Below are 24,153 nucleotides of genomic sequence, written 5' to 3'. Positions count from 1 at the left end.
AAATTACAAAGGAAAAACTTTTGCTTGAGTATGTCAGGAGAAGTCAGATCCTGGTGTTAAAACCTACTCCATAACAAAAGGGGCGCTTCAGCCTGAGGAGGACCAAGCATTGTTACTGCCTCCTCCTCCCCAAACAGCCTCGGGTTCTCCGGAAATGACTCATCCCTCTGCTCTCAAAAAACTGGTGTTTTGAGCAAAGTTAATCCCATCCCCAGCTGGCATCTCTCTGGAATCAATAGTTGCAGGTCAGGCGACTATCCCAGACCTAAATTCATCTGATAGTCTCGTCACACATCCCTGGCCTGTTTGGTTCAGGGGTAACTTCGGTTTGTCAAATCAGAATGAATCTCGGGATTTTTGCAATGAAAAAGAAAGGTGTGGGAGGGGGAAAGGCATGTCAGAAACCACTGAACTAACTGTTTAAGCCAACTGAAATTGGCTTACAACAATTGGCTTGTATTGTCATGAAATACTCGGACTTCCCTAGGACAGAGAGCCAAAGTTTTTAGGAGCAGGCTAACAAGTTCATATTTGTGTCTGAGAAAAATACTTCTGGGAACTGCATCTGTAACAGACGGAAAAAAAGGTTGTTAATGGCAAAGCTAGAAACAGAGAGACTACTACTAGAATAGCCAAGTGAGTGCTGATGGGAGCCTAAATGAGGCAAAGGATAGCAAGAAGAAAGGGCAGAACGAGGAGGTAATCAGGAGGTAGAAGAATCAATAGGACACGGACGCGGAATCAAGGAAGAGATCGCGGCCGCAGGGGACAAGTGTGCAGCCGAGGAGCCTAGACAGATGGCGAGACAGACGAGAGCATGGGCAAACTTGGGGAGGAAGTTAACGGATTCGGGTTTAGAATAGGAAGTTTTGATGAAGAAAGAGTGGAAACCCCAGAAGACTACACAGCAATCACCCTGCACCAAGGACTTCTTTTGTATCATCCCTCCGGAAACCAGACGAGTCAGTCTTCACTCCCTGTGAAGATGGATAAGCATCTTACTGTCTCTCTGAAAACGTTTATAGTTATTAAAGGTTATGTAATAATTCAACCTCTTTTTAGGGTAAGCGGTTAAACTGCCTTTTAAAATAAACAAAATAGGGGCACAAACAAATAGGGGCACCTGGGTGGCTCAGTCCGTGGGCATCTGCCTTTGGCTTGGGTCCTGATCTCAGGGTCCTGGGATCGACCCCTGAGTCAGGCTCCCTACTCAGCGGAGACCTGCTTCTCCCTCTCCCCACTCCCCCTGCTTGTGTTCCCTCTCTCGCTGTCTCTGTCAAATAAATAAACTCTTTTAAAAAATAAATAAATAAACAAATACAAACCTGTACCTCACACTGTAACACAAAAATTAGAGGTGGATCACAGATGTAAATATAAAAGTTAAAGCCATAAAGCTTCAGAAGAAAATATGAGAGTATCTTCACAATCTGGAGGTAGGCAAAGGTTTCTTAGAATACACAAAGTACTAACCAGAAAAGAAAAAACTGACACACTGAACTTTAAAATTTAAAACTTCTGCTCATCGGGGTACCTGGGTGGTTTGGTCAGTTAAGAGTCTGCCTTCAGCTCAGGTCATGAACTCAGGGTCCTGGGATCAAGCCCCAACTTGGGCTCCCTGCTTAGTGGGGAGCCTGCATTTCCCTCTCTCACTGCCCCTCCCACTCTTGTGCAGCTCTCCCTCTGTCTCAAAACAACAAACTTCTTTTATCAAAATATACCATTAAGGGGGCGCCTGGGTGGCACAGCGGTTGAGCGTCTGCCTTCGGCTCAGGGCGTGATCCCGGCGTTATGGGATCGAGCCCCACATCAGGCTCTTCTGCTATGAGCCTGCTTCTTCCTCTCCCACTCCCCCTGCTTGTGTTCCCTCTCTCGCTGGCTGTCTCTATCTCTGTCGAATAAATAAATAAAAAATTAAAAAAAAATACCATTAAGAAAATGGGTAGATAGCCACATGCTGGGAGAAAACATTCACAAAACGGATCTTTAACAGAAGACCAGAACCCAAAATATAAAAAGAGCTCTTAATAATCACTAAGAAAAAAAAGATAAAATCCAACTTCAAAATGGGCAATAAACAGCACTTCACAAAGGAAGAAGATATATGACTGGCCAATAAGCAAAGATAAACTGTTCCACATCATTAGTCATAAGCGAAACGTAAACAGAGCTACAACTACATACACACCAAAATGGCTGCAATTAAAATGACTGACCACACCTAATGCTGACAAGGATGTGGCACAGCTGGAACTTCATACGTTCCTGGTTGGAGTATAAAATGGCAGAACCACTTTGGAAAACTGCTTGGCAGTTTCTTACAAAGTTAAACGTACTTCTCCCCAATAACCAGCAATTCCACTGCTAGGTATTTACTCTAGAGAAATAACAACGTATGTCCACAAAAAGTCTTGTGCAAGAGGGGCGCCTGGTGGCTCTGTCAGTTAAGTGGCTGCCTGCGGCTCAGCTCTTGATCTCTGGGTCCTGGGATGGAGCCTTGCATCCAGCTTCCTGCTCAACAGTGACACTGTTTCTCTCTCTCTCTCTCTGCCCCTCCCCCCCGCTCGTTTTCTCTCCCTCAAATAAATAAATAAAACCTTAAAAAATAAAGTCTTGTTCAAGAATGTTCAGAGCTTTACCCATAATAGCCCCAAACTGGAAATAATCCAAATGTCCGTCATCTGGCAAATGGATAATAAATTGTGATTTATTCATACAATAAAATAATACTCAGCAATATAAAGCTCCAAGCTATTGATACACTTCAATTAACATGAATGAATTTAAAAGATGTTAATGCTAAGTGAAAGAAACCAGATACAAAAGAATACACACAGTATAATTCCATTTATAGGAATAGGTAAAACTCTCCTTTAGGGTGAGGTGAAGGGGTGGCAGGGATTAACTGGGAAGACACACAAGGAACTTTGTGGGTTTTTGGAAATGTTTTCTTGGTGTGTGGCACAAAGTGCATGCATTTGTCAACTCAATGAACTGTACACTTCTGTCGATTTCACTATATGTAAATTATGCCTCATTAAAATAAAAAGAAACAAAAAATGATCTCTAATATAAATACCTATATTCAATATGCTTTACTACTGGACCAAAGGAAACCTTTGTTATTCTAAGCCAAAAACAAAACACACCCACAACTTTTAAAAGGTAAAAACAAGTGGAAAGGAGGCGACTAAAACATCACACGGACCACAAACCAACCGTGGGACTGTATGCAAATCACTTAAGCTCTCTTGGCCTCTATTTTCTCATCTATAAAACAGGTTTAGAAAATTTACCTTCACCAGGAATACGTAAAAATTAAGCGTATGCAAAGTATCTGGTACAGTACCTGGCACACAGGGCCTTAGTAAATGGTGGGGTAGGAAACAACAATTAGAAAATGCATAGAAAGGAGCCACTTTACCTTTCTGGTGTAATAGGCAATTATTTATTAAATTTAAAGTTTATCTGAATATCTCCCGATAGCCCTACCCTTTTTTCAGAAAAACTCTCCCCCTGTCTGACCTGACCCTATGGCATCCAGATGCTGGTGGGGTGAGAGGCAAAGGTGCCTTACTCATCTTAAAAATGTTCATGTGAAACAAAGTTCTAGATAACCAAATTATATGTAAAGGTATGAGTGAAACTCACAAGTCTAAATTGTTTTGCAAAATGCAAGAGTTTTTATGAAGAGTATCAGTACTAAAGCCAGGTTTCCCATTTATTAGGTTTACCTAAGGTAGCATTCTTACATCTGTTCAAAAGCTTTCTAATTATCTTTCAAAAGGCCATGTTGTTTCCAAATGCTACAACACGAACAGCAATAACTACTTTCCACAAAAAGCATGTTCAAACAGTAGACAAAGCATGCAGAGTACTCTCCTTTTATCACACCAATGCTGTCTGGTTGGATTACAGCCAACAACAGGGCTCAAGCAGATTTATCTTTCCTGTAGATCGTGTAAGTACATTTGCCTAATGCAGTGCCCTAGATTTTACAAATTACATTTGCTGGTATACTTGCAAGTCTGCAGTTTTGAACATTTTCAAGGAGGACACAAAACAAGACAATAGTCTGTCTTGACCATCAATAAAAGCCCTATTTTGAGGCCACCTACTCTCCTTTTGCTGTAATTTGAAATTTCGGTAAAGCATTTCTTGGCTTTTAGCAAAGTCCGTGTTGAGCCAAGATGCTGATGTTCCATCTGCAGACTGCACAGAAAGAATCCACACATATCAAAGATCTGTTTGAAAGCTTTTAAGGCCAAAAAACGTCTATTGTGTGCCTGTGATAGGCACTGACTAAAGGAAACTTGAAGCTATAAATAGCGCAGAGAACACCATACGCCTGGGGGAAAATGTTTTGCTTAAAGTGGCACGACGACACAATTTGACACGATGTCCATATCATATCGAAAAAGTGCGTATGAACCAAGAAGAAAGCTCTGATGATTAAGCAGCGTTTATTCTCACTAAAAAGTTCAATATGCCATCTTAGTACCATTATTTCCTCAGGATGCAGTGATATTCACTGCACAGTGGCTCGGGTCTAACTCTCCATCATGATGTCACAAAACCCGAAATGCAACGGAATCCGACTCAAGTGTTGGTGCGGTCCAGGGGTACCAACAATCAACCTGGAGCAGGCTCAGAGCCAGAAAGACTCCATCAGGTTTCCTCACTGCCCCTGATAATCACTGCTCCCCATACAAACAAGTTCTTAAAAGCTCCAACCTAAAAACAGAAGAAAAATCAGATTCGCTGGCGGTGTCTGCTAAGAAAGGTACAGGGATCACCTGTCAATGGACAGGAAAGTAAGTGGGTGTAAAATGGCTTCCCCGGGCGTACTGGAACGCAGTAAATCACTAGCAAATCCTTTCCTCGAGTAACGGCTCTGCAGGAGACGTGTGGAGGGACTCATGCACGGAGCGTGCCAAGAACCCCCCAACCGTTCCTCCTCGGGACCCGAACGCGCGCAGGAGACCACACAGCAAAGCCGAGGCCAGATGCAGACAGGAAGAAGGGGCATGCCCGGGCTGCAAGCCCGACCGCAGGGTGCCAGAACGCGCTCTGTCACCCCAACGACCCTGTCGCGAACCGTCAAAACACAAGGCCCAGCGGGTGGGGAGAAGAAAGGAATGGAAAACACGTGGTCCGCACATCCCCTGGGGGCTCCCGGGCCACCAGGTGCACTGCTACCGGATGCGGCGGACGCGGCCGCAGCGCACTCCTCCCCCGACTCCGGGCCCTGGCCGGACCCCCGCCACAGGTTGGCCGAGCCGGGGATCGCCGACAGGCTCGCGCAGAGAATTAAGTTTCTAATAATACAACTTTAGGCGGATTAGCGCCGGCGTCGCCCAACACCGAGGCCGCACTTTGGAGGGGTGGGGGTGCAGGGCGCAGCGCGCGCGGACTGGGGTCCGGGGTTGGGGGAAGAGGCTCGCGGCGCTGGCGCCTTCTCCCCTGCAGGTGCGCCCCCACGTCGCCGCGCTCACCAGGTACCAGACGCCGAGCAGGATGGTGCCGGTGCGGACATGGCAGCACAGGCAGCAGCTGTTGGAGTAGAACCGCGTCCAGGGCGCGACCATCTTCATCGCTCGGGCCGCGGGCGCCGTGGCGCGAGTGCGCGCCCAAGTTTGCAGGAGCGTCGGTCGCGTCGCTCGGGGCTCCTTGCGGGGCTGCTGCCGGCTCTCCAGCCGCTGCCGGTCCCGCTCGCCCGCTCACCCGGTCGCTAGCGGCCCCGGCTCCGCGCCTCAGCCGAGAGCTCCGAGCAGCTACAGGGGCCGGACCCTGCGCTCAGAAGGCGGCAGGAGGAGGAGGAGGAGCTGGCGGGGGGAGGCGGGGGCGGGCCACGTGACCCGCGCCTGGGCCAGTGATGTCACCGCGGGCTCCAGCCAGCTGCGGGCGCCGCCGGCCTCGGGTAGATAAATCAATCATCCTGCCCCGGCCCCGAGGCCAGCCGTGGGTTTCCGGGCCTCCCCTCTTTCACGGGGTCATTTGTGTAACTCTGTCACGGGTTTGAGATTCTTTTGGTTGTGGTTTCTCCCCTAACACGTCTATTTTGCAGATAATCTGTAGATGCAAATGCTATCCCTGTTATCTTGCAAACTGGAAGAGGGAAAACTGCAGGGTGTGATTCCGGTCAACAGCAGTACTTTGAACCGCTGCTGGAGCCCAGAGCAGTTTGTCTCGGCTTCCCAGCTCAATTACTGTGGTAGTAACCTTTTTCCCAGAAAATAGGATGTGTGTCAAGGACATCCTCCCTGTGCTTCGGGTAGCATTTTTAATCACGACTGCAGCTCTAAAGAAACAATCGTCAAGCCAATTACTGCCACAAGGTCTCTGAAGGACACAACACAGAGCGTAAGTGGTTACTGAAAGACAGGACTCCAGTTGGGGGTTATTTCCTCGCATTCGTTGTCTGGTCTCAAAGCGCCCTTGTCCTGGGTTCGCCTCTAATCACTGTTTAAACCAAGCATCTCAGATGCGTTAGATTATTAATGCATGTCAAAGTTTCATTTCCGATTTGGAGCAAGAGAAAAACCGGTCGGATTTAAATTTCTTAAGGACAGGTTATATAGGAGAGAAGGAAAATGTTAGATGAGGTGGTTTAAGTGAGGGACTAGTTAATTTTACACCGCTGTAAAGCTGTCGCATTCTTAGTGTGTAGCTTAAGCCTGGATTCAAAACTGGAGCGTCTTCCCCAGAGATTGTCAGATGTGGGCCCTTGATTGCAACTAATAAGTAACATCACTGTGGGAGATAATCAGAAAGAAGGAGGACGAAAGATCAGTTTTTGTTTTGTTTTCTCACAACAAATTTCTGTTTTCTCTCACATCTGAGATAATTTTCTCTCTGGAGTCTTCCATTTAATGTTCAGTTATACCCATAGCTACGTTTAAGCTGCTATGGAACAAGCAGGAGTGCTCTGAGCAGGTTGAAAATAGAAAAACAGGGTGGGGGGGCGCCTGGGTGGCACAGCGGTTGAGCGTCTGCCTTCGGCTCAGGGCGTGATCCCGGAGTTGTGGGATCGAGCCCCACATCAGGCTCTTCTGCTATGAGCCTGCTTCTTCCTCTCCCACTCCCCCTGCTTGTGTTTCTTCTCTCGCTGGCTGTCTCTCTCTCTCTCTGTTGAATAAATAAATAAAATCTTTAAAAAAAAGAAAAAAGAAAAAAGAAAAACAGGGTGGGGAGTACTACTTTCCAAATTCATACTGCCAACATGTTCCTGTAATTACCTCCAGCTTTGCCCACCAGGATTTCAGATTCATTAGGCAAATTATTCATTGATTAAAGAGAATTTTATATTTCACAGAGCTTACTATTCAAGATCTGAATTCACAGACACTTTCCAAATTGCTCTAGATAAGAAGAAAGATGAGAGTAGAGAAAATCTGGCTGGAGAAAGGAGATAAGAAGAGAAACAGTACATCTGCAAGCAAAGTTTGTGAAATGAAACTTAGTGTCAGTTGTATTTATTTGAACGCAAGAGGACTGGGGAGGATTGGCAAAAACAAACCAACCCAGAAAAACAAAAACCCAAGAGGCTTCCCAAGGAAGGTGGCCGCAGCTAGTGACTCATTCTCAAACAGTGGCACGTTTACTGGAGCACTGATCGCAGTGGGACAGGTCTTCAGACAGCTCACCTTGCTCTCACCCCTAGGCCCCTCAGCTTCTGGGGCCACACATGCTCTTTCTCTGCTAGAGCAAAGACAACAGCCTCCATAACCTTGATCAGGTTGCCCTGCAAGTCACTCACCCCTCCTCTCCCATTCTTGTCTGTCTCCATGGTGCCTTTGTTATGGAGATGGAGACACTGTAGCGACTCCATTTTAGAAAGGCCCCATTTACTCATGCTCCATATTTCACCTTGCATCTGAGTGAACCAGAGAAGCTGTGTTCCCACTCCAAGGGGGAAGCCAGAAAGTTCATCTCTTTCTGCATTTCATCCTAGGCCCCCAAATACCTGATAACGTCTACAAAGAACCGGATCCCAAACATGTTCCAAGACATTCACCTCAAACAAACCTCCGTCGACACTGGCATCAATACCCTCACCTTCAGTGATATATGGAATAACATCTACCATTTACCTGATCTGACCCAACCCTGGGCTCCTAAAAGAACACGTACCCTAGACCCCTTTCCAATATAAACCCCTAACCCCAAGCGACCGGGAGGCTCACCTCTCCGTTTCCGAGTCTCCCAGACACCCCATCTGCTATACTCTTATCACTTACACTATTCAGTCAACTCTGCTCTCACTTCCTTCCGGCTCACAGTTGATTTCCGTCTTTGACAAAGTCGAGGACTCTCTTGGCTGGTCCTGTGGAGCCCCTCTGGGTCCTCGGACAGGGCCTGCCTACATCCTTACCAAATTTTAAAGCCTTCTTACCTTTAGGACTTCCGGCCTCACAACCTCTTTGTCACCCAGGTCCCTTCCCTTGCCTTCTTGTACTCCCCATTTCTCTCTCCCTGAATCCTCCCCTGACCCCTTCCTCCAAGTGCAGATATTTTCCGATGAATTGAAGGAAATTTTTCTTTCCATCAGAGAAAGCCACTCTCATTCCTTTTCCAAATCTCTTCCTTTCTAGGTCTAATTGTATTTCAGTCTGTTAGTGATCCAATATACCCAGGGGCAGTTTGAGTAGTGACTGGGTGTAGGAAATAAAGACGTACAGGCCGCAAAGGTGAGAACATTCTGCCCCTGCTCCCAAAGCTGACGACGTTGTCCAGTCCCCAAGTCTCCATGGTGCAAACCAGAATGTGTGTCAAGTATCCCTATAGGTAAAAACAACATGCAAAGAGAAAGCAGAGGGGGGTCAATTACATGACAACTGTGGACAGTTAGCATCTCAGTTGGGCCTTGAAAGAGTGAATAGAACACAGACCAGGAACATAGACAGAGGGGAAGGAAGAAATGCTTGCTCCAGGATTTGCATAGGGCCAGACACTATGCAGAGGGTCTCACTGGGGCTGCCTCGATGACCTGGGTAAGGGTGTGTCCCATGAGAAACAAACCTCAGGTCCCCTCTTCAAAGGCTGAGAAAGTCAAAGAGCTACTACTGTCTAGCTATCCTGGAAAGGAAAAAAGGGAGGCAATGCCTTCCGTGGCTGCATTGGAAAAGGACCTCACGGGCCTGTGGCAGATGGTGCTGTTCAATCAATGCCTTCTTCAATGATGTAAGTACTTCTCAGTCCTTGGTGGTGCAAAAGAAAAACCTTATAGTTCTCCTCACATGCTCTCCAAATAAACCAGGGATCTGTTCACTCGTGCAGTCATGAATTTGGTGAATGAAAACTTACCGGGAACCTGCTTGGAGCTGAGTGAGCATGGCTGTCAGCTCAGAGAACATGAGATAGTTTCTATCTGTAGGGATCTTACAAGCTTCAAGAGGGAAATAGAGAAACAGAAAGTAACATTATAGCAAGGTAAATGCTATAGCATCCCTATGTTTAGCACAAGGTGCTATGAGAGCCCCACACCTTGGCTCAGGGAAGAGCAGGGAAGTGACATCTAGGCTCATACGAGTGGGGTAAGTTGAGGTTGGCTAGGGAGAGAGACAGAGGACCACCTCGGACAGGATGGGAGCAGGACAGGCAAGGACCCAGCATCTGGCAAGCTCACAAGTTTAGAAACAGCAGGCAGTATGATAGCTGGGAGTTAACGTTTGAAGGGAAGGGGGACAGTGTGGAGAAGATGGGGCTAAGGAAGTTTTAGGGGTGTCGGTATTGGCAGGGGAGGTAACAAAAGATGAAAAGCTTTTCATGCCATGTGGCACTGAAAGGTTTGGAGCACATCTAAGGAAAACGGGGAGCTTCTGAACTAAATATTAAACTTAAACCCATATTAAATCCATATGCCTCCATGATCAATTAATGTCACAAGCTTAAGGCACATACCAATGAGATAGGCAAGACTGGCTATATTATTTGTGGGGTCCAGTGCAACAATGAGAATGGGCGAGGTTCTTGTTTAAAAGTATTAAGCATTCCAAGATGGCAACATTAAACCATGTGTGGGCTGTTCTAAGCAGGGGACCCCGAGCTACTGCCCGGGTCACACGCCCATGAGGCTGGCCCTGGAGATAGGTCCCATGTCTTTCTTAGAGATTAAAAACAAAACCAACAACAGCAAGAAAAGGGAAAGCTGTCCGATAACAAAGAACTGTTTCATGGAAGCTGTGATAAATGCCAATTTTATAGGAATGTGTGGAAGAAATTAAGTAGTATATCAGATGATTCATCGAAGAATCTGGATCTTATCCCTGCCAGGGGGCAGGACTGTGAAGGTCAGAATGTGGAGCTGGCTCCAGGCCTGCATTGCAGCCAAGGTGGAAGTCAAAAATTATGATTGATGTGCTCTCAGAGATGCGTGTAATTAACCATATATCTATTAAAGCACACATCTGGGGTTTGGTCAGGTTCTGGATGGGGTTTGTGAGAAGGAATGCATAAGGCACAATCCCTACCTGTGAGAAACTCATGAAATAGTGAGAGGGACAAAGATGGGTGGAGGGATTCATTCGTGGGAGATAGTGTGGCTGACCACAATGCAACAGTATTCTGATCCATGGTCATATTAATATAATACTCTAGTTGTTCATCAGTGTGTAAACACGTGGAATGCGATCGAATACATCTGTGTCTGTCGGAGTCCAGGCAGGAAAACAGGGGCCATTTTAGAAATTCCACACGGAGGGAAGGTAATATAGGGAACTGGCTGCTGCAGTAGTTTCCAAGCGCCACCTTGTCCCAGTTCTATAGTCATAGCTCAAAGCTCTCAACTCCCCCTTGCAGGCAATTTGCTAAGCCCCCATCCCAACTACTTCCCTTAGCAGGCCCTAACACACCTAGGTTACAAGACACACTTATCCAAGGCAAGAGGCCCCAAATACCTAACACACAGGGGTGGCCCTTTACTCCTTGGGTCTGCAGAATTTTTCAAAATACCCAGTCCCCAGGGGGCCCTCACAACGTAGCCAACCTCAGCCCGCTCGCCATACATAAGTCATCTCTTACAGTTCCAACTTGCTGTTTCCCCATCCACAGGTACAACCCCCCATGACTGTCCGCCTGGCTGTCGTCTTTCATTTGAAACTGTAAGTAACAAAGAATTCTGCCTTTCATCTATCCTGAAGTGTCGTTGTATTGTGTCCCACCATCAAAAGAAAACTTAAATTTTACAGCAGAGTTGCACCCAGGTGAGCAGTCAGATGAGAGACAAAGAGGCAGCCCAGGTATTGGCAAAAGACGCTGCCACCTCCCACCTGGCTAGAGCCGGGACCATGGCAGGAAGGATGACCAACAGAGTTGGCACAGCACTGTCAGATGTGTGGCCACTGTTGGGAACACCTCCCAAAGTAGAGAGAAAAGAGGAGAATGCCTTGGCCTCTCCCCTGCACCAGCCTCCGGTCTTTTACCAGTGCTTCCCATTGGCTGAACTCCCTGAAACCAGTCGACAAGGGGTCTGGAAGACATACTTTCTGGTCATGCAAAACCAGCAGAGGTTACACCCATGTTCGTAGCAGCATTATTTGCAACAGCCCAAAGGCAGAATCAACCCAGGTGTCCATCAGCAGACAAATGGGTAGACAAATTATGGTGTACCCCTACAATGGAATATTATTCAGCCTTCAAAAGGAAGGAAATCATGTCACATGCTACAACATGGATAAACCTTAAAGACTATTATGCTAAGTGAAATAAGCTAGTCACAGAAAGACAAATACTGTCTGATTCCATTTATATAAGGTATCAAACATGGTCAAATTCACAAAAAGTAGAAGGAGGTTTGCCAGGGGCCCGGGGAGGGGAGGAGAAAGGAGGGAAATGCAAAGTTGTTGTTTCATGGGTATAGTGTTTCAGATTTGCAAGATGGAAAAGTTCTTTTTTTTTTTTTTTAAGATTTTATTTATTTATTGGACAGAGAGAGAGACACAGCGAGAAAGGGAACACCAGGGGCGCCTGGGTGGCACAGCGGTTAAGCGTCTGCCTTCGGCTCAGGGTGTGATCCCGGGGTTATGGGATCGAGCCCCACATCAGGCTCCTCCGCTTGGAGCCTGCTTCTTCCTCTCCTGCTCCCCCTGCTTGTGTTCCCTCTCTCCTGGCTGTTTCTAACTCTGTCAAATAAATAAATAAAATCTTAAAAAAAAAAAAAAAAAAAAAAGAAAGGGAACACCAGCAGGGGGAGTGGGAGAGGAAGAAGCAGGCTTCCCACCTAGCAGGGAGCCGGATGTGGGGCTCCATCCCAGGACCCTGGGATCATGACCTGAGCTGAAGGCAGACGCTTAACCGACTGAGCCACCCAGGTGCCCCAAGATGGAAAAGTTCTGGAGATCTGTTTCACAGCAATGTGAGTAAACTTATTACTACTGAACAGTACACTTCAACATGGTTCAGATGGTAGATTTCATGTTATGTGTTGTTTTTAGCATAATAAAACTTTTTTAAAGAAATGAAATTCTTTGTTATTTCAATTTTTTATTTAAATTCTACAAAGAAATGAAATTCTGATACATGCTATCACGTGGATGAACCTGGAAAACATGCTACATGAAATAAACCGGTCATAAAGGACAAATACTGTAGGATTCCGTTTATATGAAATACTGAGAGTAGGCACAGCCATAGAGACAGAAAGTAAAAGGGAGGTTACCCGAGGTGGGGAATGTGGGGATGGAGAGTTAGTGTTTCAGGGGTACAGAATTTCTGTGAGGATGATAAAAAATGTTCTGCAAATGGGTAGGGGTGATGGTTACACAACCCAGTAAATGTACATAATGGCACTGAAATGTTAGCTCAGAAATAGTTAACAGGTTAACTTTTGTGTTGTGTGTATTTTATCACACAACACAAAAGATCAGGGGAAGGGAGGGAAATGGATTGAGAACAAGCAGACAAGTTATCTAGGCAATGTGACATCTAACCCTGAAATGTTATCAAGTACAATTTATTTTCTTTGATGATCTAGAAAGGCAGAATCTTGCAATGACTTAGGTCCTGAAGCAGGAAGACCAGTTAATCTCCCCTTTCTCAGTTTGTAGCATTTCATAATAAATGGGCACGAGTTCAAGACATAATTTGCCAATGATGGTGTCTTTGGGAGAAGCACTTAATCTCTCTGACTTTTCTAAAATGGGACTGCTAGTCCTACTTCTGTGGTTGTTGGGAGGTTATTACAGAGCAAGTATATTAGATGCTTTGCACATAGAAAGTGTAATAAATGGTAGATTTAGACAAAAATTAACATTATGGAGTACCTGCTAGTGTTTTACATTTTTTAGGTAAGGCTCACAACAAACCTGGGAGCTAGGTATTAAGCTGCCCATTTTTCAGATGAGAAACTGAGGCTTAAGGACTTTAAGTGTCTCACTGCGAGGCAGTGGCCTGGCTAGGATTTGGATCCAGGAAGGTCTCAGAACTTGAGTGCATTCTGTTCTCCATGCTGCCACTTAGATCCTATCCTCAGGGATTTTGAATCTGAGAAAACAAAGCATAGGCATAAAGCACTAAATAAAAATGTCGGCCAGTATGGATCGCTCCTATATAATGTGTTCCTGAAAATATAGATATGAAACAAGACTGTCCCAAATTTGATGCAATAATTTCTGTTCCTAGAGAGTTAAAAGTGTTTCTAGTTATACTCCAATTTTTATTTTTTTTATAAAGATTTTATTTGTTTATTTAACAGAGAGAGACAAAGAGACAGACAGCATAAAGCAGAGGGAGAGGGAGAAGCAGGCTGTCCACTGAGCAGAGAGCCCGATATGGGGCTTGATCCCAGGGTGCTGGGATCATGACCTGAGCCGAAGGCAGATGCTTCACCACTGAGCCATCCGGGTGCCTCTATACCCTAACTTTTAAACACAAGCTTTGATGATATTGCTCTAGCTTTTTACAAGTTTCTTAATTTGCTTCCTTCACTAATGAGCAGAGTCCATTAGCTTACATCGTGCAGGAGACCTCTGATTGGGGTATTCATGGCTTCTGGCACATGCAAGGGCTCTTTGCAAGTGTTCTTGGTTTCTGAGACCTATGTTTCTTATGACTCATATCAGCACTTTAATTTTCCATTTTCCATCCGTGGTTATAAATTAATAAGGGCTAAAATGCAATAAAATATTTAAATGCTTATACAAATAGTTCCTTAAGAGGGCAACACTGCCGAAATTGGCAGCATCAGCAGGTGAGCTCACAGGATGGTTGCTTGTCAGCTAGGAGATGAAAGTCCAAATCCAGCAGAGGAACCATGTCCTAGGAGCGTGTGGGAGATTGTGTTACTACCTATTCACCCAATAATCGGATTCCCTCTCCCCGGAGCCCTTCCCACCAGGAAGACTAGACACCCCAGCTCGACTGCACTCAGGAGTCCCCATGTCACTCTATGTGTCCAATAATAGGATCCGAAGCCATGTGGGTGGAAGGTTTAGGAATCAGACATGGGTTGACAGGCTTTCTCCTCCTCTACCTGGAAACAGGTGGTGTGACAGGTGAAACTGTGCCATCCGTAGTCCCAGGGTGAAGACAATGTGGATTGGAGCCACAGCCAACCCATTTTGGACAGGGAGTGTGGGCAAGAAATGACTTGTGGGGCTATTTGTTAGCCCGGGGGTGACCTCGCCCCTCCTGAGGATACAGAATATCAGTGTGCCATGCAGGAAGATATGGCTTGTGGGACAAGCCAAGAGTTAGTAAGTAGGGGAGTAAGGGCCCCAGAGGAGCCCCTATAGCAAAGGCACCAGAAAAGTTGGCTGAAAAATGTTCACAGGAGATTGAGGCCAACAGACAGGCTTCACAGAGGAGTTGGAACATAACATGAGCAATGAAGACGAAGGCCCTAGACAAGATGCTACCTCTTCCCCAGTCCTATTTTAATGTCCGGCTCTGCATGTTCAAATACCACCAGATAGTTAAATGGTCAATGAAAGGAAAAATAAGGATACGTGATGTCAAGTTTTTATGCTTAAGAAAACGATACTAGCAAAGTGAAAAATATTCACGGTAACAGAACACAGACTTGATATAACTGTCCCTCAGATTTCATCACATCCTCAAATTCTGCCCGCTTTGCTTCCTGTTTTCTCTAAAGAAATAAAGTATCACAGATACAGTGAGTTCAAGCTTTCTGCCTGCCCCTGCCTGATTTTATTTCCCTCCTTTAAAAGGTCCACATTTACACTTAGTAAAGTCGTCATTGAAAAAGACTAGGAACCATCAAAATAAAAATCCCACTTTGAAAAAAATACATCATTTGGAAGGCAAAATTGAGAAGCACATTTTTTGAAAGAAAAAAAAAAGTACAATTCATTACATCCAGGGATAAACATCACACAATCACCAAAAATGCCAATCGGTCAGAGGAAGAAACTGAGGGAAAGATGAGACACTAATGACCACCTTATTGTTTTGTCCAGTTACCCTCACAACAGAGTTGGGACACAAGATTACTCCAGGTCTTAAGGATTTAACAAGATCCTCACATTTCAGAGCTGGAAAGCATTTGGAGTCAACTGAATCGGTGTCTTTCTTTCACACTGGAGAACCTGAGGCCCAGAGAGAGCAATTTGTCCGAGGTCACACAGACAATCTGCACCAGAGTAGAGCTTTGTCCACACAAGGCAGGCCCTCCCGAAACGGGAAAGGAGGAGACTGAGAGGGGAGGGCAAGCTATCCATCTGCGTGAAGTACATGGCAGCTATAGGAGTTGTGAGGAGAAAATCCCTGAGGTGTTGGAGGTGCTGGTGTGGAAAGGGAGCAGGGCACTTATGTGGAGAGGACTGGTCTTCTGGTGGAGCGTGGACACCTTACAAGTCAGGAAATGCCCAGTGACGCCAAGCCCAAGGTCTGTAGTGGTTTTCTGAAGGCAAGTGCTGCGTGCAGGGGTCACCCTGACAAGCAGGAGCTTCACGGGAAGGGGCCTTAGGACGTGGTGAGGCCCGTAGTGAAACTGTGTTCTTGGGGTCAGGATGCTGAGGGCTTCTGGTCATGATGTCACAGCTTCTCTTCCCTTTCTGTCTGACCAAATTGTCCACGGGCTTTGCCGTTGTCGGTGTGTTTTAGTTTTGTCTTAGTAAGTCTGAGGGAGGTTTTCTTTTTTTTTTTTCCCTTCATTGATTTGTTTGTATTTTGCTGTGGTTTAAATAATACTCAGAAATAAAGAGTGCATTTAAATTTTCTCTCCTTCCTGAAATGGAGGATTTAGACTAAGCAAATACCGGGGAAGTTTTCACAAGGGTATTTTAATTTAGTGAGTCAACCATTTTAGATTACAAGGAGCAATCCCTCTTTCCCTATGCCAAGTCCCTTGCTGCAGAGAGGATTTAACGCATTCCGCGGATGTGCTGGAGAGAAGGCCCCGGGCATTTTGTTTATGCAAATGTTTGGCAGCCTCTCTTGTTTCCCCATGGGGAGAAATTTGCATTTTGAAAAATGAACTGTGCCTATAGCCATGCATCCATACCGAAATAAAGAAATGACTGAATAAATAAATAAGTAGGGAAGAAGAGATAAATCCCTTGGTGCAGGAAAATCCCAAATAATTTATGTGGACACATTGCCTGCAAGGAGATGGAGCATAACTTCCCACTCCGTAAATGTTGGCTGCATGCAGTGGTTTTCTTCCTAAGAGCACAGTATGGAAAGTGGGGCAAAGAGTAACTTGGAGAAACCTGACAAACACGACCTGGGCTTGGGGGATCACGGTCAGCAGCAACAGTGACTGAGTCCTCTGATGGCAGGTACCCTTGACATGGTGTGAGGAAAATGGCACTTTATCTCTAAGATCTTCTAACCTTGGTCTCATTGTGAGGAAAATATTAACAAATCCCACTTGAGGGACATTCTCCATAGTATCTGAGAAGTACTCAGAACTGTCAAGGTCACCAAACAGGAGGAAAATGAGAAACTGTCACAGCCAAGAGGAGCCTAAAGGGATGTAACGAGTGAACATTATGTGGTATCCTGGATGGGATCTCAGAACAGAAGAAGGTCATTAGAGGAAAGTTAAGGACATCTGAGTCAAGTATGCACCTTAGTTAATAAGAATGAATCAATGCCGGTTCATTAATTGTGGCAAATACACCGTGCTAACGTGCTAAGTAAGGTGCTAATGGTTAAAAATGAGGGCGGGCTTATGAGGACTTCCGTATTACAATCGTCATTGTACTATAGATTTAAACTATTCCCAAAAACAAAATGCATTTTAAAAAAGACAAAGAGGGGCGCCTGGGTGGCACAGTGGTTAAGCGGTTAAGCCTTCGGCTCAGGGCGTGATCCCGGCATTGTGGGATCAAGCCCCACATCAGGCTCCTCCATTGGGAGCCTGCTTCTTCCTCTCCCACTCCCCCTGCTTGTGTTCCCTGTCTCGCTGGCTGTCTCTATCTCTGTCAAATAAATAAATAAAATTTTTTAAAAAATAAAAATAAATAAAAAAGACAAAGAAGTGAATTGGGCAGTAATGAGGAGAGGAGGAAATTATGTTAAAACAGTATTCGACAGGGGGCGGGGCTGGCTCAGTCCATAGAGTGTGTGACTCTTGATCTCGGGGTCATGAATGCGAGCCCCACGTTGGGTGGAGAGATTGCTTTAAAAAATAGAAAGTAAAACAAACAAAAAGTATTAGACAAAATTTTTAAATGCTCAGATGATTATGAAAACAGAAGTTTTTGAAGAACTCTAAATTTACTTTGACACCACTTATGCTGAGTGTATCAGCCTGGACATGTTCCTTACAGAGGGAGAAAAGGATGTTTTGTGATTTAATGAAAATATGACAAACATTTAAATAAATTAAATGAATCTATAATATTCCTCAAAGTGCATTTTGCTTATCAGTGTATAAATGCCCCCTTTATATACCTGGTAACTTTTTTCTTTTACTGGCTAAAGGATTTAAAGCAAAGAAATATGCCATTTTTTATTTAAAGTGTTCATTAAGAGTTAACTCATTTAACTTTTCATCAAGCCTTTATGAGTCTACTAAGATGCCCATTGTGTGACAGTTTTTATTTTACAGTTCACTTTATTTTATAGTTTTCTCGGAATTATTTTTGGGCGACAATTTCCTTGCCATTCCCCACTTAAAAAGTGATTTAACATCAATACATTCTTCATTGTGATCTCTCAAGACCCGACACAATGTGCGAGGTCGGAGATATCACAAGATCTTTCAGAAATTGAGAATTGAGTAAATAATTATCTTCTACGATTCGGTAAGAAAAACGCACCCAGCTTGAAGCAGCTAGTAGCGGTCTACATTGTTCAGTAGATGAGTAGCGGAGAACATTTCATGTTCCTTTTAGGTCCAGGGATCGTGGTAAAAGAAAGGGGACTAGTTCTCCCCAGTATGCAGAGATTAGAAGATGACCTCACTGCAAAAATGGGGAAACCCCTCCACACTGATGTTAACCACACCAATATGGCACTTTGATTGGACAGCGCAGGCGGGCAGGAAGAAGCTGAATTCTAACTGTAGCATTCGTCTCTGGGACCTTCAACAAACAGTGACTGAGTCTTCAGCTCCTGCCAGGCACTCTACTGCATGCAGATTGAATAGGAAGTCCCCAAATTCACTTCTTTTCTCTCTGCACACATGGGCAGACCCTATCCCCCAGGTTTCCTTCAGTTACATGAGGCCCTATGTCTGAGTTTCGGGCACAGAATATGGATGAAAGTGAAGTGCCTCTTCCAGGACCTGCCCGTTAATACCCCTTATACAAGCCTCCACTTCTCTCTTCTCTGACAAGAAAAAAAAAAAAAAGAAAAAGTAAGTTTAAAAATGCCTGCTAATGGAGCACAGTAGTAGGCTTTAGACAAATACATGGTGGGTGATCTCTGAGTGTGTAATTCTCTGATTTCAAGACGCTAACACCTGGAAGAGATCTCTTGGATAGCTGTTGCTGAAATTATTAAAAGTCAATTAACACTTTTCATACTAAATTCCCTCAAAACACATTTTTCAAGTTTGTTTGGCCGACTGAGTGATGACTGAAATAAAATTCCTAAGTTTCGTTCATCTCCTATTAAGTCAACTATCCCTTCCGTTATCTGTTCCGTTTCTAACAACACAATTCCAACACAGTTTATCTTGAAGTCTTAGTCCAATCTTGTTTCAAACATTTCTTCTGCACTATGACTAATATGCTTAGGACTTGACAGGAGACCATTGTTATCTCCATAAAACATTTTGCTACATCGCAAAACCTCCCAGATTCTGGGACCTTCTGCTGTTTTTGTTGTCCTGTGCTGTGATTCTCAGGTCAATGATTGCAGTTACTGTTCAATAAAAATAATAATTAGAAACTGTTTGTCTTGATACAGTTTTCCTCAAGAAGTCCAGACAACTCCAGAGAAGGGTTGTAAGATAAGAGAGAAGAGGGAGACAAACAGCCACTGCAGCCAGACAGAATTCCCAAGTGTTTGGAAGCGAATGTATCCACATCTGTCTTATTTAAAAGATGGCCCATCCTTGTATTCAACAGAACAAGAGGTCAGAATTCTCCTGTGCTTCATCTGGCGCTTGTGTCCCAACCATGAGTAGGTCCAGTGATGACCATTATTGAATGAGGATAATGGTAGCAAGAAGAATCATGGAGACAGACAATGGGATTATTTGCATCCAAAACAAAATGTTATTTTTTTGAGAAAAGAAATTTCTTAGACCTTGACCATCATGATTTATCCCTCTCCTGGAACTGAGCAGCTCTGTTGTTCTGGCCTCTCCCTAGAAGTTTCCCTGGTGTGATTTCTGCGTGAGGGAGCTCTGTCCACGCCCAGCAGACAAGTGATGCTTGTCTGCCCATGAAGTGCCCTGGAGCCTTCTCTGCACCCTTTGCCCCTGCCGCCATCCCTCTCACCTGGAGTGCTGCAGTGGCCTTAGGGTGAGCAGCTGTTCCTGTTTGCCTGTGACTCGGGGTTGGGGGATAATGGGGAGGTCTCAGAATGCAGAACTTCCAATGCAAAGCCTAGGAAAGTCCTGGGGAAGCTGGGAGGAATCGGTCACCCTGAGCAGCCTCTTACCTGGTATCCTTGCTGTTCTTCTAGCTTCTTTCTTTCTAGTTTCTGCAGATCCATTGTCCGCAGAACAGCCAGAAATTCAGACAAACCTGGTCGTGTCACTCCCCGGCCAGAAACCCTTTGAGGGCCTCCTGGAGTCATTAAAGCTAAGTCGCTTTACAGGGCATACAAGGTCCCTATGATTTAGCTCCTGCTATTCCCTGGCTCCATCGCTCACAGACACCCTTCCTCTTCCCACCTGCAGGACCCCCCCTGCCCCCCCCAAGCAAGCTGCACTGCGGGCTCCAGCCACACAAGCTTTCCGGCCCATGCATGAGGCACCCTTCTGTTCCCCAGGCCTTCTTCACTCACGAGGGTCCCTCTAACCAAATGCTCCCCTTCACTTCGGTGATCTGTCTGCCCAGGTCTCACCCGCCGTCACCTCCCCGGGCCAGTCTTCTCTGACTTACCCTATTTGAGTTAGGTGCCTGTATCCATTGGCATGATTTGGGCTCCCCATTACAGAAACGCGATTACTGTGGCTTTACAGGGCAGAAAATCAATTTGTCTTTCACGTGGAATGGATGTGGAGCTGGATGGCCCAGGGTGGTTTGAAAGCTGTGCAGTCCCGGGGGACCCAGGCTCCTTCCTTCCTGCACCTGCACCCTGGCTTGGATCACCTCGTGGAGCAGGCTGACTATTTCAGCCATCGTGCCCACCTCGCGGGCCATGGTTGAGATTCTGTATTTGCCTGATTGGTAGCTCTGAATCGCAAGACCAAACTAACGGCCAAGGTGGTTTGCATCTCCCATGATCCTGGGCCCATTCTCTGAACTGCCTCTTTTACCTGACTGTCACACGCCAGGCTGGCGTTTCTCCTGCCCTACATTGCCCCAGGGCCAGGGATCGGACAACCAGGGACAGCTCCTCCACCCCAAAGCCTGCTATTATTCAAACTAGCCAATCCCATGCTTGCCTGTTCCTCTGAGAACACAATCAAGGCTGTGGCCCGTGCTGGCCCTGGCACCTGCATCAGCATGCTGACTGAAACTGGTGCCTCCCCGTGTGGCCCTGTGTACCGTGGGTGTCCCTTCTTCCTATTACTGCAAGTCATAGATTCTTCTTCCCACGGCATTAGCTTCTCTGTGCCATCTCTCCGTTCCTTTTGTAAGTGAAGACCCAGGCACAGATGACAAAATGACTCCCATCCTTTCAGGCAGCCTTCCCTGACCCATGGCACACACAGCATCCGGTCGCAACCTGTCTCCTCCCGAGATTGCTCCAGAGGAGGGTGGGAGGGTGCAGTGTCATCCCAAATGCATCAGGGTTCTGTCATGGTGACCTTACTGTTGGCTCTCCTGGCACTCCGTGCTTCTCCGGTGTTGGCATTTATCGTCTTGTCCACCATCACCTGCTTACATCTAGGTTGGTAAGCCCAGCAATTGACTTTTCGCGATGCATTGGTGACTGCTAACGTCCCTGCCCCTAACATGGGGCCTTGAGCCTTGGAGATGCTCAGTGCTGCAGAAGGAGAGCCCAGCTTCTCGACTGTTAACTTAGGAACACAGGGACCTACGTTGGTTGACAAAGTTGGGTTCAGCCCACCTTCTTTATAAAATGGGCGGCACTTTTGACATGGATCTGTTCATGTGTGTGGTCAATGAACAATTTTTTTTTTAAAGATTTTATTTATTTATTCGACAGAGATAGAGACAGCCAGCGAGAGAGGGAACACAAGCAGGGGGAGTGGGAGAGGAAGAAGCAGGCTCCCAGCCTATGAGCCTGATGTGGGGCTCGATCCCAGGACCCCGAGATCACGCCCTGAGCCTAAGGCAGACGCTTAACCGCTGTGCCACCCAGGCGCCCCGGAACAATTATTTTTTTGAGCAGTGAAGTCAGGCTGGTTGTAGTTCTAGGAGCCAAAGTGAGCTACACAGATGCGGTGTCTTATTTAGTACTGTGCTTGGAACAAATTCCTGCCAGCAGGTCCAAGCCTTGCTGGGCCCACCTTCCTTTCTCCTTCAGACGCGTTTAATTCTATGCGTTTCACAGTAAGTATTCAATAAATCTCAATTGAGCCGCCACTTGAAACAAGAAGGAGAGAGTGGGAGATTTTCAATGTCCTCATTATCATCCCAATTTCCCCTTTTAAAATGTTACTTGGTCATTCTTCCCTTTTAAGTTTTATAGCCCCAAAGAAATGAACAATTGGATAATAAGGGCTGGTTATAAATTCTAATTCCCTTTCCTGGAATGTGTCTTTGTAACACTCTGTACTGTTTTCCTTTGAAGTTCATATTGTAGAGATTGTTGTAAAATAGGTTTTTGGAGTGAGCTGAGCCACACGGTGTCACACGGTGTTATCTTTCCCAGTGCCAGGTTCTTAGTTTTAAGGTCTGGTGTGGCATAAAAGCCCCCAACTACCATCACCTCTCTGTACATCTCTCTCTTTTTCTTTCTTTCTTTTTTTTTAAGAGAGAGAGAGAGAGAGCACGCGAGAGCACTTGAGTAGGGGGGAGGGTAGAGGGAGAGAGAATCTTTTTTTTTTTTTTTAAGATTTTATTTATTTATTTGACAGAGAGAGAGAGAGAGAGACAGCCAGCGAGAGAGGGAACACAAGCAGGGGGAATGGGAGAGGAAGAAACAGTCTCCCCAGTGGAGCAGGACGCCCCATGCAGGGCTTGATCCCAGGACCCTGGGATCAGGCCCTGGGCCGAAGGCAGACGGTTAACGACTGAGCCACCCAGGCACCCCAGGGAGAGAGAATCTTAAGCAGGCTCCATGATCGGTGCAGAGCCCAACTCGGGGCTCGATCTCAGGACTCTGAGATCATGACGTGAGCCAAAACCAAGAGTTGGACGCTTAACTGACTGAGGCACCCAGGTGCCCCTGTCTGTACAGAGTCTTAAAGGTGTTTTTTTTTTCCTAAGCCTGATATCTGAGAAAATAAGTTCACTTCTGATTAGTTATTCAAATAACATTGATATTTTTCCATTTTTAATCATATATATACACATATATGTATTTTTTAAATCTTTGCTTACCTGCCTTTCTTATGGTAATGGTGATGGAAAAGAATTAAAGAACTGTGTCCTAACTTGGGGGTCTCCCAAACAATAGATCACTAGGCTATTAGGGTCTGTCCAATGGGGCATATAACACGAAATGGGGTCTCCCAAACAAGATAACATCATCTTAATTAATTCATGTTAGTGCAATGGGGTCTAAACACAAAGGGGTTTCTTTTGTTCCATCTGTGCCTTCCGTCATCTGTTTTCTGTTGAGTCCTCCGTTCTTGTCCTGTAGAGACATCCAGAGGATTCCATCATTTCCCTGTCATTTCCAGTCCTTAAAGCTTAGTCCCTGTACAGCTCCAATTTAAACTTCATTCCTCCCTCCCCCTTCTCCCTTCTTGCACTCAGCAGGCTAATAATGGCTTAGGGATTTGGAGGTAGATGGAGCTTGGTCTCTGCTTCCATTTCTTTCTTGCTCCCTCCTGGAGTGGAGGAGGGGACTTGTGATCAAGCTTGGAGTCTCCCCACCAACCATACTCCAGTTTCTCCAGTGCGTTAGGGTGGTCAGCTGGGAGGCAGACAGGCTCTGAGCCTTTTTCTGACTGCTGATCTTCTCTTGACTCTGATCTTTAATTGGTTCGTTAAAAGTAACCATGGCCCCTTGCCTAGGCTGCAGCACACAGTTGTTTGGTCAGACACGAGTCTAGATGTTGCTGTGAGGGTATTTTTTAGACGTGATTAACATTTAAATCAGTAGATTTTGAGTAAAGGAGATTATTCTCCTTAATGTGGATTGGCCTTATCTCTTTAGTTGAAGGCCTTAAGAGAAAAGCCCAAATCTCCACAAGAGAAGAAATTTGTGCTTCCAGATTGCCTTTGCACTCAAGACCGCAACATCGATTCCTGCTGGGATTCCCAGGCTGCCCGCCTGCCATGCAGATTTCAGACTTGCCACCTCCCACCAGCACATGAGCCAGTTCCTTAAAATAAATCTCTCTCTCAGAAATGAGCTATCAAGCCAGGAAAAAACATGGAGGAACTTAAGTGCATAGTACTAAGTGAAAGAAACCAAGAAGAAAAGGCTACATATGGTACAATTCCAACCATATGACATTCTGGAAAAGGCAAAACTATGGAGACAGGA

At 45.6% G+C, this 24,153-nt stretch overlaps 1 protein-coding gene across 1 annotated transcript in view; it reads right to left on the bottom strand.

Annotated features, from left to right (window-relative positions):
• Positions 1-5,822, bottom strand: part of LAPTM4B (lysosomal protein transmembrane 4 beta) — a 77,863-nt gene extending 72,041 nt beyond the window's left edge. Inside the window, exon 1 of the mRNA XM_034668355.1 lies at positions 5,496-5,822. Within this exon, the coding sequence (XP_034524246.1) occupies positions 5,496-5,594 (99 nt within the window). The 5' untranslated portion in view covers positions 5,595-5,822. The remainder of the gene's footprint in view (positions 1-5,495) is intronic.
• Between the last annotated feature and the right edge of the window lie 18,331 nt (positions 5,823-24,153).

The sequence above is a fragment of the Ailuropoda melanoleuca genome, chromosome 9 (genome assembly GCF_002007445.2).
Source record: "Ailuropoda melanoleuca isolate Jingjing chromosome 9, ASM200744v2, whole genome shotgun sequence".
In the NCBI taxonomy this organism is placed as follows: Eukaryota; Metazoa; Chordata; class Mammalia; order Carnivora; family Ursidae; genus Ailuropoda; species Ailuropoda melanoleuca.
The sequence above is the reverse complement of the archived record's forward strand: the minus strand, read 5'-3'. Positions and strand labels throughout refer to the sequence as shown.